Genomic DNA, 16,820 nt, shown 5'->3' on the forward strand with positions numbered 1-16,820 from the left:
TTCCTTGCTAACCATTCCCCAGGCTGGAGTCAAGAGAGGTCAAACCAGAAGGCCCAGCTTTGGGTCTGACTCCAAGATGACTGGCTGGAAGGAAAACTTAACAGGCAAAACAGGCTTCTGAGGCACAGTGGAACAGTGAGACTACAGCATTGTTGTACTGGTGACAGTCCCTAATGAAGAAGCACTTCAGCTGTAATGTGGCCAAAATAAAGATCACACCACCTAAAGGGAGAGTTCTGGGCAAAGCAGAAGCAGAAGTGCTGCCACAGTGAACAGCAAGCAGGACAACTTGACTAGACCAGAGTTCTTTTGCCTCAGGGAACCTCTGCTCAAGTTTCAGGAGTTCTTACCTACCCCCTACACCTAGGATCCCTGCTTAACTGCTCTGTGCAAAGCCTAGAGCCAAACGCTGGTGTGTAGGTGGCTGTGGACAACCAGCACTGCCCTCAGCCACTTTCCTCCCAACAGAGTTGGGGAGAATAGCCTAGCAAAAAGAAAACCTACATTTGCATTCTGTTTGTGAATTACACCAGGTTTTCAAATGGAGTCCTCTCAGTCACCCTTTGAAATAGCCAACGTAGTTACTTTAAGATGAGTAACAACCTGCTCAAAGAATGACCTGCCTGTGTCCCAGGATACAAATTCATAGCTAGGTTAGGATTGATTTCTTGGTTTGCTTTCGAGTCTCTTCCACTGTCCGTCTTCATTCATATTTTATCAGCTTGATTTGCAGAGGAGTATTATCAATCAAAGGGGCTTCCTATAGAAAGTTCTGTTAATTGCTATCACATCTAATCATTTCATTAGGTTCAGAGATTGAAAAGAGAAATGCATTGTGGTCTGAATCTATATTATCAGATGTATTGAAGTAACTGCCCAAGAACAGTGCAGCAAGTGCCATGCTGGAACTCAGCAGTGTGATTTATACATTTTGTTCATTTGAAATGTGTGAGGTTCTGAGTCTGCCATCAGAGCACCTTAGAGGAGAAAGGCTTGCCTCATAGAGATAGGTGAGTGGGATGCTAAACCTACCACCAAATCACTTTGGCCTACTTGCCACCTCCTGAAGTATATAAAGTCGGCACTGAGTTCTGTGAGACCAAGAGGAGCTGTGTCCCTTAGCCCACTGGACACGCCTGCAGTTAAAATTTCTCTCCTGTCTGGTACTATGGGGCACACAGTTTTCTGGCCCCTCCTCCACTGTCACCTCCAACCCACTTCCCACATGGACTAGATTTATTTTTCTTAGCCATATCTTTCCCAGTCTTTCCAGCTTGGACTTCCTTAGCTCTTTCAGGATTTTCTTCTGTGGTCTTTTCCAAACTACTTGCTGACTTTTCCCTTCTATTGCCTACTAGGAACCCTCCCAACTCATCAAATCAAACTCATCTTCCTCTCTCATGTTCTTTCCCTTCTGCCTACTCCCCCAACACAAACCTACACATTTCTGCCTCTGCTCTGATAATACCCCTTCAGGCTGGCCATGCTTCCCTCTTCTCAGGCTTTCCCAGTCCTGATTGTTCTCTCTATAAGCACAAGAATAATTTCAAGGCACGTTGTTTAACCTCTTAGAGCCTGTTTTCCGAACTATAAAATAAGACTTAATCCCTCCAGATGGAACAAAGGCGCAATTTTTAAAAAATGAAGCTGGGCCCTCTTTGTAAATGTGTATGTACACTTTAAGCATTTCTCTCCAGCTGCCTCCCCCTCCACATACACACACATCCTATTTGCAGAGTGCTGGGGAGGTGGAAGTGTGATGTGGGCCCTGCTATCTAGTCACACACAGCAGCCCAAACTACGAGATTGTATATAAGTGCCAAACCGAGCTTTGAGGAATTCAGAAAAAAAAGGATGACATGTCTCCCTGGGTCCCTTCAGTTAAATGACAGAGCCCCTTGAACCTCGCTCACCCACTCTCGGGACAGTGCTTAGCCACCTGTTCCCCCACCCTCTGTCGCTCCAGAGCACAGACTCCTAGGCACAGGCAAGAGTCAGTTACCTATGGCCCTCATCCTTTTGGTCCTGCTTTTGGGCCCATATCAATACTGTCCTGGATGAGAGAGGGAGGATCAGGCCAGGTCATGGCTAGAGCTCAGGTTTGAGTCATACCTTAGAAGGGTCTTTAATAGGCCGTGGGAAGAAGGTATGGCCTCAGCTGAGGGGAAACTGAAGGACCCAAGATTGTGTGGGAGGGCCGTCCTAGTTGAATTAAAGGAGTTGGGGAGTTGATTCTGAGGAGGCTTCCTAGATTAATACTGAGAAAGGTGATTGAGCCTAGGAAGGACAGTATATTTTATTGCCTAGGAGGAGTTCACTGAAAGATCTGGAGTAAGAATGATGCCCAAGGTGAGCTAGAAGGGAAGGCAGGCGTCTGAGTGACCCAGTCCCTGAGGAGGTGCACCCCAGTTATGTCTAAGATTTGGTTGAGTAAACAGGTACAAATGGTGGTAGCTCATTTATCCAGAAAAACAGCATTTCCTTGTGCACTTCTGGTCAAGCTATTACTTCATCCCTCCAGGCCTGACCTCCTTCAGCCACCTAGACCTTAGACTGATAGACCAGGCGACGGGGACCTTGAGCTGAGAATCAAGACCCTGTTCTGTGTTCAAAGCTAACCCAACGCTTGTTCTCCACGTACTGTGGCCCTCCGATACCCTAGGCAGAGCACAAAGGGGTGGCGGGAGCGCAAGAAGTGAGGACAGGCCTCGGGCCCTCGGGCTTTGGGAGAAGTTTAAGCTCCCAGAGAACAGGTTTGCACACCTCTAGCAGGAGGAAAGGCGGAGGTGTCCTAGGGCTAGAGAGGAGAGAAGGTGGGCTACAAGCCTTTGAAGGCACTCGGGGTGGCGAGGCCACCACCAGGGGGCAATACTGGGGCCGCAGGCCTTGGGGCGGGGCGCCTGATGCTGGAGGGCTGTGTGTGAGTCACAGCTTTAAACGATCTCTACTGTATAGGGTGGGGGGCGTGAAAGCAGGGAACAGCGCCCTTCTATGAACCCCACCCTGTCTGCCCCGCCTCCCCGTCCTGCCTTCCAGGCCCCGCCCACCCCGGCTCCGCCTCCCCCCCAGCCCCGCCTCTGACCGCGGCCCCTTCATCCTGCAGCTGGTGCTTGGGGGCCCTGGAGCTGCGCGCGTCGCTGTCTCTATGGCCGGTGATCTGAGCGCTAAGGTGAGAGAGGCAGGGAGTGAGGGCGGTGGCATGGGCCGGGGCCGGGGGACCGGGCCAGGCCTTCTCCACATCTATTCCACCCTCCAAGCTGAGCCAGGCCTTTCTCACCGCCAAGTCCCCGGGTCCCTCATAAAGGCTGTAGAGGGGCGCGGGCCAGGCCTCCAGCCTCGCTGGGCACAGAACGGCCAAGCGGAGTCGGGGATCCGCGCAGGGCGGGGGCCGCGTGGCGAACAGTGTTCCCCAGGATCTGGGTCATGTCTCCCGGCATCCGGCAGGATAGAAGGAGAGCTTGTCCTCGAGCTGCAGCAGTAGAGATTGAGGTTAGACCCGAGGAAAGGAGAGAACAGGGGAGGAGATGGAGGAAATAGGTAGCGGGGGAGGGGCTCTCAGGCCAGGAGAGACCACTATCCTACTGGGCAGAGGGAGATACCTCCTACACTAAGCAGGTGGTTATCTGGAATGGAGGTTGAGAGCCTGCTGATCCTATATTGATCTCGTTGGGGGGGTTGGGACTCCCCTTCTTAGTTCCCCCTGCTCTAGGATCTGCCTTAGTGGGAAGGTGATCAGAGTCCAGGGGCCTGGCCCTGGGGAGCAACCCAAACTGTGGAACCAGAGGTGGAGTGTGGGGTGTGGACTGGAGACCTTGAAGCCTTGTTGCCCCTTAACCCCGCCCTCTATCCCAACAGGTTAAATGGGGGCTGAGAGTTCAGGCCCAATTCCCATATCTGGAACTGCAGTATATATGGGAGTAGAGGAGTGCCAAGTTACCTGCTCCATTCCATCTTTCCTTTGCTGAAACTAGGGGCCTCCTTCCTCCCTTGCAGAGCAGCCTTGACCCATGCACCCATCCCATTTGAACATCAGGTCAGAAGCCTTCCCCCATCACACACACACACACATACTTGGAATCTGGCCTTAGAATTAGGACACTGGGGACGGTGGTGGGGTTTTGCTGTTAATCTCACCCTCCATGGATACTGGCAGGCTCCAAGCCTGCAGTGAGAACTGGGCCCCTGTATATGTGCATATGCTTGTACATCTGTATGTATATCTGCATAGATGTAATTGTGTGTTTGAGGACTGTGGACACACATGTACAGTGGGTCCCTAACCCACTGTATCAATGAGTTTGTGTGCATGTCCCTGCACATATGTATATGTGCAGGACCCTCCTGTGAATAGGTGTATAATCCTTCATATGTATATATGAGGCTGTGTGACCTGCTGAATGAATGGGCATGTGAATATAACCTTACATGTGAACACATATGGTAGGCCCTTTATATGAACATATGTGTGCACAAACCTTCCTGTGAATGTGTGTGTGCATGACTCTCCTGAGTACATGTATTCACAGCCCTCCTGTGCATATGTATGTGTATATGCGCCTGTTTGCATGCACATCACCCTCCTCTGGACACATGTGACTCTTGCGTAAACCTGTGTAAGTGTGCCATGCCCTACACTCTGAGTGCTCCTCTGACCTGGGCTGTGTTCTTCCTGCCCAATCCTAGGGACTGATTCCTCCTAGCAATAGGGCTCCCCCCGCCCTCCTTCTGCACTAAGCAAATAAGAGGCCCCAAAGGTAAACAGGTGTGCCTCCACAGTGAGGGGTGGAGCATGGGCAGTTTGCCTGTGGCCTCCTGTTGCCCCAGCCCCTAAGCCAGTAGTTGATGCCCTTTCTGTGGCCCAGGGACCCTCTTCTCTCTGCTTATACTCCATTCTCCCTCTCTGGGCTCTGCCCACTACAACAGTGACCTTTACCTCTTAAATAAACATTCCAAATTCCTGTTCTCCCTCTGGCCAGCTCCTGGTCCCTCCCCTGTCTTCAAGGCCACACAGTTAATATTTGACCTGGAAGGGAGGGGAGAGGCCAATAACCCCTCTCGCCCTGTCTGTGGGCATCTGATGAAATTGGGTGGGTCAGGCTTCCTCCAGACCTAGTCCAGCTCAGGAAGCCTTCAGGAGCCACCTCAGAGATCAGGCCTGTTACAGGGCTCAGAGGAGGCCTGCCACCTATCCCCAACCCATCCCCAGCTGGTTGGCTTGAAGGAGGGTCCTGGTATGGGAATAGTCTCCAAGATATGTCAGGGGAGGTGGCCAAGAGCTCAGGGATCCCATCGTTTACCTTTTCCATGTTGCTCATGTCTTAGTTAAGTGGCCTTGCACACTGTAGCCTCCTGCATAGACATTACACTCATTCAGCTAGGGGGGCCAGATACCCCCCAGTGCCTGTGAGCGCCTGTTTGCAGGTAAGGACATGCGTAGATGCCTAGCCAGAGGGTGCAGTACAGACGCGAATGGGCAGGGTGGAGATGTGCACCCCCTCAGAGAGGAATGCTGAGGAGAAGTGTCTAATTAAAGAGAAATTCCAGAGGGAGCTCTCAGGCCAGGGAAAAGAGAAAACAAAGGGAAAACAGGACAAAATAAACAAAGACCCATTAAACGTCTGTGCCCAGGCCTTCCTGCATAAGGCACCCCCGCAGGCAGCAAGGGCAGCTGCTGCCCGGCTGGGTCTCATTGTTGGGAGGAGAAGGCGGTCTCTCTGAGAACCCAAGCTCCACCAAGATGGAGGCCTAGCTAAGCTTCTGACTCGGTCAGAGGAGGACTATTACCTTGGGCTTGGGTTGGGGGGAGTCAAAGGTATTGTAAAGAAGGTGAGTCCCACCCAACTTCCTGTGTCAGAATGACTGAGTCAATCCTGACGTGGGAGTTCTGTGGATGCTTGGCCTCCTCCCTTCAGTACTCCCTGTAGTCTAGGGGTAATGTCATCTACCTTCCACCTACACACAGATCAAAGGGCTTTTTTTCCTGTTTTTTCCTTCAGAAACCAGACTTCAGAGAACCAGGACTAGCCCTGCTGTCGAGGCAGGGAAACCCCATCAGTGACCTACAACCCCTCTATGACCCCTCAACTCCCTCTCACCATGGAGTTTATATTTGATACAGATAGGCAACGTGTGATTCTCTGACCTCTTACCTGGTATTCCATGGCCACACAACCCTCTGATTCCATGTACCCCCAATTCCAGGACCCTCCCTGGCCCCATGACCCCTGACCTTCCAAGTGACCTCCCTGGACCTTGACTCCTGTGACTATTCTTCCCACCATCCCCTTGACTCTGGCCCTGGTTCCCCTTGGGGGTCTTGTTGGCCTGGGCTTCCCCAGGAAAATGTGGGGGAGGCTCTGGCCCCTCCTCCTGAGCTTCCTCACAGCAACTGCAGTCCCTGGACCCTCACCACGGAGACCATCCAGAGAACTAGATGCCACCCCGCGGATGACTATCCCCTATGAAGGTTAGACGCCACCCCAACCTCAAAAGGCAGCAGGAGCCAGGGCTGGGGGTGGGGAGACAGCCCAAGAATTGGGCTTACAGCTCCTGCTCTCCCCAGAGCTCTCTGGGACCCGGCACTTCAAGGGTCCAGCCCAGAACTACTCAACACTGCTACTGGAGGAGGCCTCTGCAAGGCTGCTGGTGGGAGCCCGGGGCGCCCTGTTCTCTCTCAATGCCCACGACATAGGAGATGGGGCTCACAAAGAGGTCAGCCCCTGGAACCTGGACCACCCAGAGGGTCTCTAGCTTCATCCAGTTCCCCAGGACCTCAACTTGCTGCTGGAAACCCTGCAGCCTTCCATAGCCCCCTGGTCAGACAGTGCTGCCCTTCCCAGCTCAGGTCTCCCTTACACCCAATGCTCCTCCTGAACTTACCCTGACCCCAATTCCTCCAATTCCCCCCATTCCCTGGGGTCCAATCACCAGGTCCCACAGGTAATGGGAAAAGGCGAGGGTACTGGGGTCAGTGCATCAGCTGTTCTTCCCTTTCCTCCCTCTCCAGATCCACTGGGAGGCCTCCCCGGAGATGCAAAGCAAATGTCATCAAAAAGGGAAAAACAATCAGGTATGTGGCCTGCCCTGTCCCCAGCTCCTTTCCTCCTCCTCCTCAGTTGGGGATGTCAGGGTTGAGAACACGGAGAGGTAACAATCAGCCCGTCAGTTGCAGCAACCACAATAAACACTGTAAGTGCTACTGGAGTGGCAAGCCCCAGGCACAGCACTTCTAATCCAAACATCTGGTGACCCATTAGCTTGGTCTGTGATGGCATCTTAATTTCCTCTGGGCTCCCAAATAACAATCATGATAACAATAATTAATCTCTAGTAAGTACTGACTTAGCTATTATCTCACCTAATTCTAAAATAGCCCCAGTGAAATACTATTGTCCTCTAGCTTAGCGATGAGAAAAATGAGGCTTTGGTCAAGGAAGAGCTCAACTACCCAGTATTCCATGGAGGGATGTTGTGAAGTGTCAGCCCTTTCTAGCTAAAGAAACAGGGTGTCTGCAGGGGTCCCACGTCTGGCTATATAACAGATCCATTTGGAGAGCTTTTAAAATACACATTCCCAAGGTATGTGTATTTTAAAAGCCCAGGTATTCTGATTCAGTGAGTCAGGGGTGGTGTTGGGACAGCTGTGTTTAAAGAGGTGCCTCTTAGAGATGCCATCAAAGGCTGCCTCCTGGTGCAGCATGGATAGAAAATGGGGCTGGGAGGCAGGTGGAGCCCAGGTCATGAAGGGCTGTAAATGACCAGCTGGGGATTTGGATTTTATTCTGGGGCAGTGGGCACCCTTATCATTTGATACTTTAAATACCCTCAAACTTTAATGTGCACGTGAATCACCTGGGGATATTATAAACACAGATGCTAACTCAGTAGGTCTTGGAAAGGCTGAAGATTCTGCAATTCTAACACGCTCCCAGGTGAAGCTGACACAGCTAGTCCCTGGATCACACTTTGGGTAGACAGAACATTTCCCAAAGCATGTTCTGAGGAACATTAATTTTCAAGAGAGGGATTTAATGGTCAATGAGTTTGGGAAGTGCTGCATGCTCAATCCCACAATGAACAGCAACACCCTTAAGGCTCTGAGAAGTCCTCAATAAAGGTAGGTTTTAACCTGTGGTTTCCAACTTATTTCACTACAGAATTCCTTCCCCCGCCCTTATTAATGTAAATATCTTGAGGAAACCTTACTTACTATAGGAATATTTATCCAGCCCCAGGCACTAGATGGATTAAAATGGAGTGAGTCTGGAGGCTGGAAAGGCAGTGGGGAGGTTGGGGGCATGGTGTGGGTCAGGGGAGGGAGGCCTGAACAGGCCGGTGGAGAGGAGTGATGGATGCCAAAGTAATGCACCCAGTGAGTGAGCGAGCAAGATGAGACAAAGAGGCCTGCATGAGTTCAAACCCTGGGTGACAGGCAGGAGGAGGAATCATTAACAAGGCAAAGAAGTCAAGAGGGCAGCAGCCTAAGACATTTGATGGGCAGAGAAGGCCAGTGTGGCTGGAGTAGGTGAATGAGGCTAGAGTAAGGGGCAGGGACAGGTACATGTTGGACCCTATTATGCTCAGGACTCTGGCGAGTCACTGAAGGGTTTTTAAATATAGCAGTGACATGATCTGGTTTACATTTTTTTTTTAATGCCTTAGAAAGTGGGTTGCAAGAGTATGCTGGTTGGTAGAATACCTCTGGAAGGAAACTCCAGTCAATGGTAACAGCAATCTCTTTTGAAGGCAACAGGGATAAAAAGGAGACTGTTTACAACATATTCCTTTATACCTTTCAAATTGTACACTGCATGCATGTATTCCTTATTCATTGAATAAATAAGTTGGGTTTTTTTATAAAGAGTGGTGGAGAGTTGGGAGAGCTGTCAGGTGGTCGCTGCAGTGGTTCAGGGAAGAGTGATGGTGGTAATTTGGACTAGGGTGGAGGCAGTGGAGGGCAAGTGGACCAAGTCAAGAAACATTTAGGACAAAGAGACATTTTAATCAGGGAGCAGGACTGAATGTGGGGGTGAAGGAATGGGAAGCAGCAATGATGACTCCTGGTTTCTGGACTGAGTAGGATGCATGGAGGAAGAGAGGAGGGAAAGACTGGATGAACAGGTTCAGGAGGGAAGATGCAGGTTAGGAAGGAGGGGATGAGCTTGCTTTCTGACGAGGTGAGTTTGATGTGTCTGAGCTATCAGGTTGGAGAGAGGGCTGGAGCCCGAGGATAGATATGGTAGTGTCACCCCAAAAGGGGTGTGGGAGCTCCAGGATTGAGGGACATTGCTGAGGAGGAGATGTGAGAGAAGCATCTTAGGGTGGTGAGAGCCTGAAAGCACCTGAACTGAGGGTGCAGGAGAAGCTGGCAGAGTGTATCCTGTAATCTAAGAGATAGAGGAGAAAAGAGGAATCATGCCACTGGGAGGCCAAAGGACAGTGAGTTCCAGGGAATATTCTCTTCTAGGCAGTGAGAAGGCCCACTGGGATCTTGGAAAAAACTGTGTGTCCTGTGAGTGGGGATAAGAATCAGACTACCAAGCTGGACAAATGGAACAGGCCTCTAAGGAGGCCCAGGGCTCACAGCTCTCCCTTACCTCTCCCACAGACCGAGTGTTTCAACCATGTGCGATTCCTACAGCGGCTCAATGCCACCCACCTCTACGCATGTGGGACTCATGCCTTCCAGCCCCTCTGTGCAGCCATTGTGAGTATGCCTGCCCCAGCCCTGATCACTGGTCCCTGACCCTAGACTGGTCTGACTTTGGGCCCCTGCCTGTCCTTGGAACCACTGACTCCTGAACTCTCATTCCCCGAGGATGCTGAGGCCTTCACCTTGCCAACCAGCTTTGAGGAGGGGAAGGAGAAGTGTCCTTACGACCCAGCCCGTGGCTTCACAGGCCTCATCATCGGTGAGCGTGCCTTCCTCCTCGCTTCTGTCCCTCATCCACAAGCATGCTGTTTGAGGGACATCGATGTCATTGCTAGCACTTGCCACCTGTGCATTATGTGCTTTATGGCATGTGGCATGTCTCATGCCTGGCATGTCCCTGCCCCAGATGGAGGCCTCTACACCGCCACACGGTATGAATTCCGGAGCATTCCTGACATCCGCCGGAGCCGCCACCCGCACTCCCTGAGGACTGAGGAGGCACCCATGCACTGGCTCAACGGTTAGGAGGATGAGGCACAGGATGTGGGGGGGGCAGGGGACTATTTCTTCATCTTTACTCCCTTGGGCAGTTGACCATCCTATCCCCAAATCCTCAAGTGAGCCTGCCTATTCCTGTGTATTGAGTGAGGTGTTGGGGCCAATGGGGAGAGACACCCAGCCTGTCTCAGAAGCCGCCTGAACTGCCCAACCCACAGATGCTGAGTTTGTGTTCTCCATCCTGGTGCGGGAGAGCAAGGCCAGCGCAGTGGGTGATGATGACAAGGTTTACTACTTCTTCACGGAGCGTGCCGTTGAGGAGGGCTCTGGTAGCTTTGCTCAGAGCCGCAGCAGCCATCGTGTGGCCCGTGTGGCCCGTGTGTGCAAGGTGAGTAGAACTGAGGTCAGGGCAAGGGTGTAGAGGCTGAACTGCTGACCCTGACCCCTGACCCTATGCCCCTTCCTCCCCAGGGAGATCTGGGAGGGAGGAAGATCCTGCAGAAGAAGTGGACCTCCTTCTTAAAGGCGCGTCTCATCTGCCACATTCCACAGTATGAGACACTACGTGGTGTCTGCAGCCTGGACTCTAACACCTCAGCCCGCACACACTTCTACGCGGCCTTCACACTGACTACACAGTGGTCAGTGCAGGGACAGTGGGGAGACAAGGAACTGGGGATAGCATAGGGCTGGAGCAGAGGTCAGTGAGGATGAGACAGGAACCACTGTGGGGAGGGCTGGCTGCAGAGAGAAAATTTCAAGCATATCCAGCTCGCCTGGGGCCAGAGGCCACAGTGGCATACTGACCCTCAGGCGGCCCTGTGGGCCTAGAGCTGGGGTTGACCATGGTAACAGTGGGCTACAGGCTGGGCAGGTGGCAGGCGGACAGGCTCCACTCAGTGTGACTCAGCCCTCTCCCCTATGTATTATACCTAGGAAGACCCTGGAGGCCTCAGCCATCTGCCGCTATGACCTGAGCGAGGTGCAAGCTGTCTTTGCAGGCCCCTACATGGAATACCAGGACGGTGTCCGGCGCTGGGGCCGCTACGAGGGTGGGGTGCCAGAGCCCCGGCCTGGCTCAGTGAGTGTGCAGGGCTGGGATCAGTGCTCAGTAGATAGAAATCCTGGAAGGAACTGAGGGTCTTGCCCTGTGGGGAGGACAGGCAGGAAGACAGAACCCCCTGGGAGGAGTAGGATCCTTATGGGGAGTCCAGAGGTTCACCACCCCTGTCCCCCACCCCAGTGCATCACAGATTCATTGCGCAGCCAAGGCTACAACTCATCCCAGGACTTGCCGTCGCTGGTCCTGGACTTTGTGAAATTGCACCCACTGATGGCTCGGCCCGTGGTGCCCACACGTGGACGGCCCTTGCTGCTCAAGCGCAGCGTGCGCTACACACACCTCACAGGGACACCTGTCACCACGCCTGCTGGACCGACTTATGACCTGCTCTTTCTGGGCACAGGTGCTTCTGACCCCTGACCTGAGCCCTCTGGTGACTGCTGACCTGCTCTTTGATCCCTGTTGACCTCAAACCCCCTTGATGACCCTTGGTCACAAAACCCTGGTGACCACTGATGTTGATTCTTCAATGAATACTCACTATTGGCCCCCAGTGAACACTGGGTCTTGGTGACTACTGACTCCTGTCACCAACCACAATGACATTTGACCCAGATCATTAATGCTTCTGAACTCAATAATTCCTCCCATTTCAAGCCCAGAGTTCCCAATGTCCTGAGGGCCCATTGCTACTGGCTGAATCCTGTCCCTGACCTCGTGACTCCCACGCTGGTCCCATTAGCTATTGCAGGGGACCAAGAGCAGATTCTACTCCTGGGATCTGACCCTCTGCCCTTTCCATTCCAGCTGATGGCTGGATCCACAAGGCTGTGGTCCTGGGCTCTGGTATGCACATTATTGAAGAGACACAGTTGTTCAAGGAGCCCCAGTCTGTGGAAAATCTTGTCATCTCTCCAATGCAGGTAACCCCTAACTTGTGACCCTCTGTATGGTCTTCCCAGAATAGGGGGAGGGATTAGGAAGGCGGAGCACTGTGTGTCTATAACCTGGCCCAGGCCTTGTGGCTGTTCAACGGAGTGGGGGGTATTGCTGACCAGCTATCCTCTCTGGCTCCAGCATAGCCTCTATGTGGGGGCCTCTAGTGGAGTCATCCAGCTACCACTGTCCAGCTGCTCCCGCTACCGCTCCTGCTATGACTGCATCCTGGCCCGGGACCCTTACTGCGGCTGGGACGCCAACACCCATGCCTGCGTGGAGGCCTCCACCATAGTGAACAGGTCCCAGGGTAGCAGGTGGGAAGTTGTGGGGAATGTGAAGGTCCCGTGTGCCCAGGGACTCAGAGCCTGAGGGGGAGGAAGACCTGCCAGCTGTAGGGGGAGTTGGAGCCAGTTGTCGGTAACAGCCCTATTGACCCTTTCACTGGGGAAACTGAAGCCCAGTTCCCTTTGCTTATGAGTCCTGATCTTCTGTCTCCAGGACAGCACTGATACAGGACATAGAGAGAGGAAACCGAGGCTGTGAGGGCAACAGGGACACAGGTAAGTGATATTCATGGATGTGTGTGGGTCTGACTGCATAGCCTGTCCTCTTTACCATTTACTGTCATTTGTATGCACATGTATGTATCTGAATGGCTGTGTCTGTGTGCTTTCACAGAGTAAGTGCTCAATAAACATTTGTTGCCTAAAAAAATTAGGAGAAAACAGGTGCATTTCTGGAGCTTACAGCCAAGTGGAAGGAGGAGGGGCTGGCAATCACATGATCACACAATTAATTATAATTATTTCCATTGGTTTTTATTACAAAAGAAAAAATACAACAGTGACAAGGGTTTAAAGGATCATGGATACTTCCCCAAGATCAAATGACTGAGGTGATACCTGAAGAACAAAATTTAATAATCATAGCTAACATGTACCAAGTACTTTCTACATACCAAGCACTCACATGCAGTCTCACTTATTGTCACAGCATTCCTATGAGAGATGCCATTGTCATCCCCAAGGGGGGCAACCTCTCTGAGGCACAGGGAGAATAAGTAAACTGCCCAAAGTTAATCGGGTACTAAGTGGCAGGGTCAGAATTCGAACCTGCCCCCAGCAGTCATACTGGAATTTGTGCTTTTGACCACTGCTATGCTTTCCCCTCTCAAGGTAACAAGGCAAGTGGGGGCCACAGGGAGAGGGATGACACCCATGCAAAGGTAACAGCAGGCAGAGCAAGCTTGGTGTGTTTGAGCAACAAGAGAAGAGGCTGGAAAAGTGGGCAGGCTAAGGCAAGGGAGTGGCAGGAGCGGCTGTTTTTAAAAGGTCACCCCATTGCTGCATGAAGAATGGGTTTGATGGGGACCAGAGTGGGCCAGCAGTTGGGGAAGAAGTGAAGTGAACAGGTCTGAAATAGATTCCAGAAGCAGGATCTTGGTGAGGATTCGACACAAGGGGGTGGGGAGGCAGTGAGAGGCAAGGGAGACTCCCAGGTTTCTGACTTAAGCAGCTGAGTAGCTGGTGATGCTATGCAGTGATAACAATTCAAGGAAAAGACCTGGTGTCTTTAGGGGGCTTTAGCCTTAGTTCCTGCGGCATGTTGATGCCCAGCATGTGGAAGATATTCAAATCTGACGCTCAGGACAGAACTCTGTGCTGGCGGCAGAGATTAAGCATCACTGGCAGATGGCAGGAATTGAAACCACGGGGAAGAGCCAATGTGAACCTTCTGTGTGAGCGAAATACAGAAAGCTTGGCCAGTTGTCACCATGAGTCCACATTCTGTGCTTGGTGCTGCGGCCATAACAGTGAGCCACCTGGCTTGCCATCTCCAGTGCCTTCTCTAAGATTGGCAGGTACTGACTACTACTCCTGTCCCCTACTCTCTCCAGGGCCACCACCACCAACGAAGACCCGCTCTGTGCTCCGGGGTGATGATGTCCTCCTGCCCTGTGACCAGCCATCCAACCTGGCCCGGGCCTTGTGGCTGTTCAACGGGAGCATGGGCCTGAGTGATGGGCAGGGTGGCTACCGTGTAGGCGTGGATGGGCTGCTGGTGACAGACATACAGCCTGAGCACAGTGGCAACTATGGCTGCTACGCTGAGGAGAATGGCCTCCGCACCCTGCTGACCTCCTACAGCCTCATGGTGCGGCCAGCCACTCCTGCCCCTGCTCCACAAGCCCCTGCCATGCCTGGGGCACAACTGGCACCTGATGTGAGGCTGCTCTATGTGTTAGCCATTGCTGCACTTGGTGGCCTCTGCCTCATCCTGGCTTCCTCCCTCCTCTATGTGGCCTGTCTTCGGGGAAGCAGAGGAGGGCACCGACGGAAATACTCACTGGGTCAGGCTGGCAGGGCAGGGGGCTCTGCTGTGCAGCTGCAGACAGTCTCAGGCCAGTGTCCTGGAGAGGAAGATGAGGGTGACGACGGGGAGGGTTCTGGGGGTCTGGAGAGTGGTTGTCTCCAGATCATTCCAGGGGAAGGAGCCCCAGCCCCACCTCCTCCACCCCCACCCCCCCCACCGGCTGAGCTGACCAATGGGCTGGTGGCACTACCTAGCCGGCTGCGCAGGATGAATGGCAACAGCTATGTGCTCCTGAGGCAGAGCAACAATGGAGTGCCCGCGGGGCCCTGCTCCTTTGCGGAGGAGCTCAGCCGCATCCTAGAGAAGAGGAAGCACACGCAGCTCGTAGAGCACCTGGATGAGAGCTCTGTCTGAGCCCAGCCTCCCAGGACAAATGCTCTTCCAAGCCAGCCTGTCTGCCCCAGGCTGGGCCGCTGCCTCCCAATACAGCCACCCCACCTTCACCCTCCCCAAATCCAGGCCCTTCCAACTTTTGATGTCCCTATAGGGCTGGCCAGAGTCAGGCCCAGCCAAAGTCCCCTTCTCAGTCTCCACAGACCCATCTGTGAGCAGCCCAGGCCAACTGGTTCTCCTCAGAGGTAGGTACTCCCTCAGATTCTTCAGCCCCAGCCTGTTCCTATTCCCCTAACCTAAGCACTTGGGAGGAGAGGACCCTATCCACCTGCCCCATTCATCTGTTCAAATCCTTCCTCTTTCTCCCAGGCAGGGGCCTGCAGGTCCAGATGGCCTCAATGTCACCATCCTCTGCATGGCCTCATGTGCTGGATGGTCCTGACACCAGACAAGACCTCTGTCAGCCAAAAGAGCCACCTGAGCCCTGCGTACATTCACATGCACACATGGAAGAATGTCTACCAGCTGGGCTGCAGGCCCCCACCCTCACCTTCTGGTGCATTCTTATTTCATCCCTTTTCCTGGACTTTGGGTACCCTCCCAATTGCCACAGCCCATCCTATCTAGTCCTCTCCCTAATCCCAGCCCCCAATGGTGACCTCTTTGTCAAGAACTTGGGAACAGACCGGCAGTGGGAGGTAAGACTGAATCATTCCCCTCTTCTCCCTTAATGTGCAGCCCTTATGAGTCAGCCCCCCATCCCCTTGGTCACTCTCAAGAGTGACAGAGGCAGAGTTCTAGGCATGTCCCTCACATACACGTGCTTACATTTCCACTCACATGCACCTTATGAGCCTCCTCTTGCTGCCTCGGACCTATTGGGTTTGGTCCATGGACATTTCAGAGAGAAAGCCCTCTCCGGTTTAGCTGTCCTTGCAGACACTTCCCTAGGACGGGCAACCCACACTGCACTCAATGAGCCAGCCTCCCTTTTGGGGACCAAGTATTTGCTACCCCTAGACCAGAGCAGGAGGAAAGATCTGATGTCTCACCTGGCACATGAAGCCCGTTCTTGGAACTATGCAAAGGGCAGAGGCTGGGAGTTTGGATGCTTGGCTCCCACCCTGTCCTACCTCACCGGGGCACTTTCAGGGTCCAGGGGTCTCTTAAGTCTCCAGGCCCATATGGGACAATCAAATCCTGACTGACCAACCCCTTCCCTTGGGTGAGGATGACTGTTATTTTTGTAGCTGAGAACGTGGAATCCCACGGATTTTTATTGCCCTTCACCCATCCTCTCCCACCTCAACCCCACAATGAATGTATTTATTGTGCGATGGCTACACTTCTTTAGGAATGCCCCCACTCACCACCTAGGTGGGTGGAATGGGCATAGGACAGTGGGGAGCCTGGGCTCAGCTCCTCCACTCTATTGGTTAATAAATACCCTTTTTCACCCATGGCTATGAGTAGTCTGCTTGGTCTAAACTAGCCTTCCCCTCATCACCAGGGCATAGGCTTCTGAGCCTATAGAAAAGGTGCTGCAGGGTTGGCTGCTCCCCATAAAACCATTTGCAGAGGAAATTGGGATCCTCAGCTTCCATCCTGGCTGCCCTTTGTTAAAGGGCTATCACTAGTCATTGATCATGGCAATAAGGGCATGACAAAAGTAGAGTAGTTCAAGAATTCATACAAAGGTTTCTAGGTTTTTACCTCCTAGCTCTTTTCCTCACCATCTCCCCCCCCCCTTTTTTTTTTTAGCTAAACCCCTAGAAGATGCTGCCCATTTATCAGCTGGCCTAAGAATCATTCTCTCCAAGGGTCAGGCCTAGATTAATTACATGACCTTTGATATTAAGCATCCTGAAGGGTTATTATATGCCCTGCTTCTAGTTTTATGATCATAAAAAACAGAGTTATACTTAAAATATGCACATATTTTGAAGACCTCAAGTGTGACCG

The 16,820-nt window shown here is 52.6% G+C and overlaps 1 protein-coding gene across 4 annotated transcripts; it reads left to right on the plus strand.

The window, feature by feature from the left end:
- The first annotated feature begins 3,082 nt into the window (after window positions 1-3,082).
- SEMA4G (semaphorin 4G) lies at window positions 3,083-16,425 on the plus strand. 4 transcript variants are annotated; one of them, XR_001603734.2, is made up of 16 exons: window positions 3,083-3,169; window positions 5,997-6,466; window positions 6,563-6,711; window positions 7,007-7,069; window positions 9,608-9,706; window positions 9,818-9,911; window positions 10,059-10,172; window positions 10,369-10,538; window positions 10,622-10,791; window positions 11,087-11,231; window positions 11,394-11,616; window positions 12,021-12,136; window positions 12,291-12,466; window positions 12,651-12,712; window positions 14,050-15,103; window positions 15,228-16,423. XR_001603734.2 is itself a non-coding variant. In XM_016220043.2 (15 exons), exons 2-15 carry the CDS (start codon window positions 6,343-6,345, stop codon window positions 14,877-14,879), a joined length of 2,535 nt encoding a protein of 844 aa, XP_016075529.2. In that variant the 5' UTR covers window positions 3,083-3,169; window positions 5,997-6,342; the 3' UTR covers window positions 14,880-16,425. The 4 variants fall into 4 exon arrangements, 1 of the variants encoding a protein (XP_016075529.2); XR_001603735.2 differs by having other exon boundaries at window positions 12,291-12,451; window positions 15,228-16,422; XM_016220043.2 differs by having other exon boundaries at window positions 14,050-16,425.
- Window positions 16,426-16,820: the final 395 nt, after the last annotated feature.

Source organism: Miniopterus natalensis, chromosome 14, assembly GCF_054644295.1.
Source record: "Miniopterus natalensis isolate mMinNat1 chromosome 14, mMinNat1.hap1, whole genome shotgun sequence".
Lineage (NCBI taxonomy): Eukaryota > Metazoa > Chordata > Mammalia > Chiroptera > Miniopteridae > Miniopterus > Miniopterus natalensis.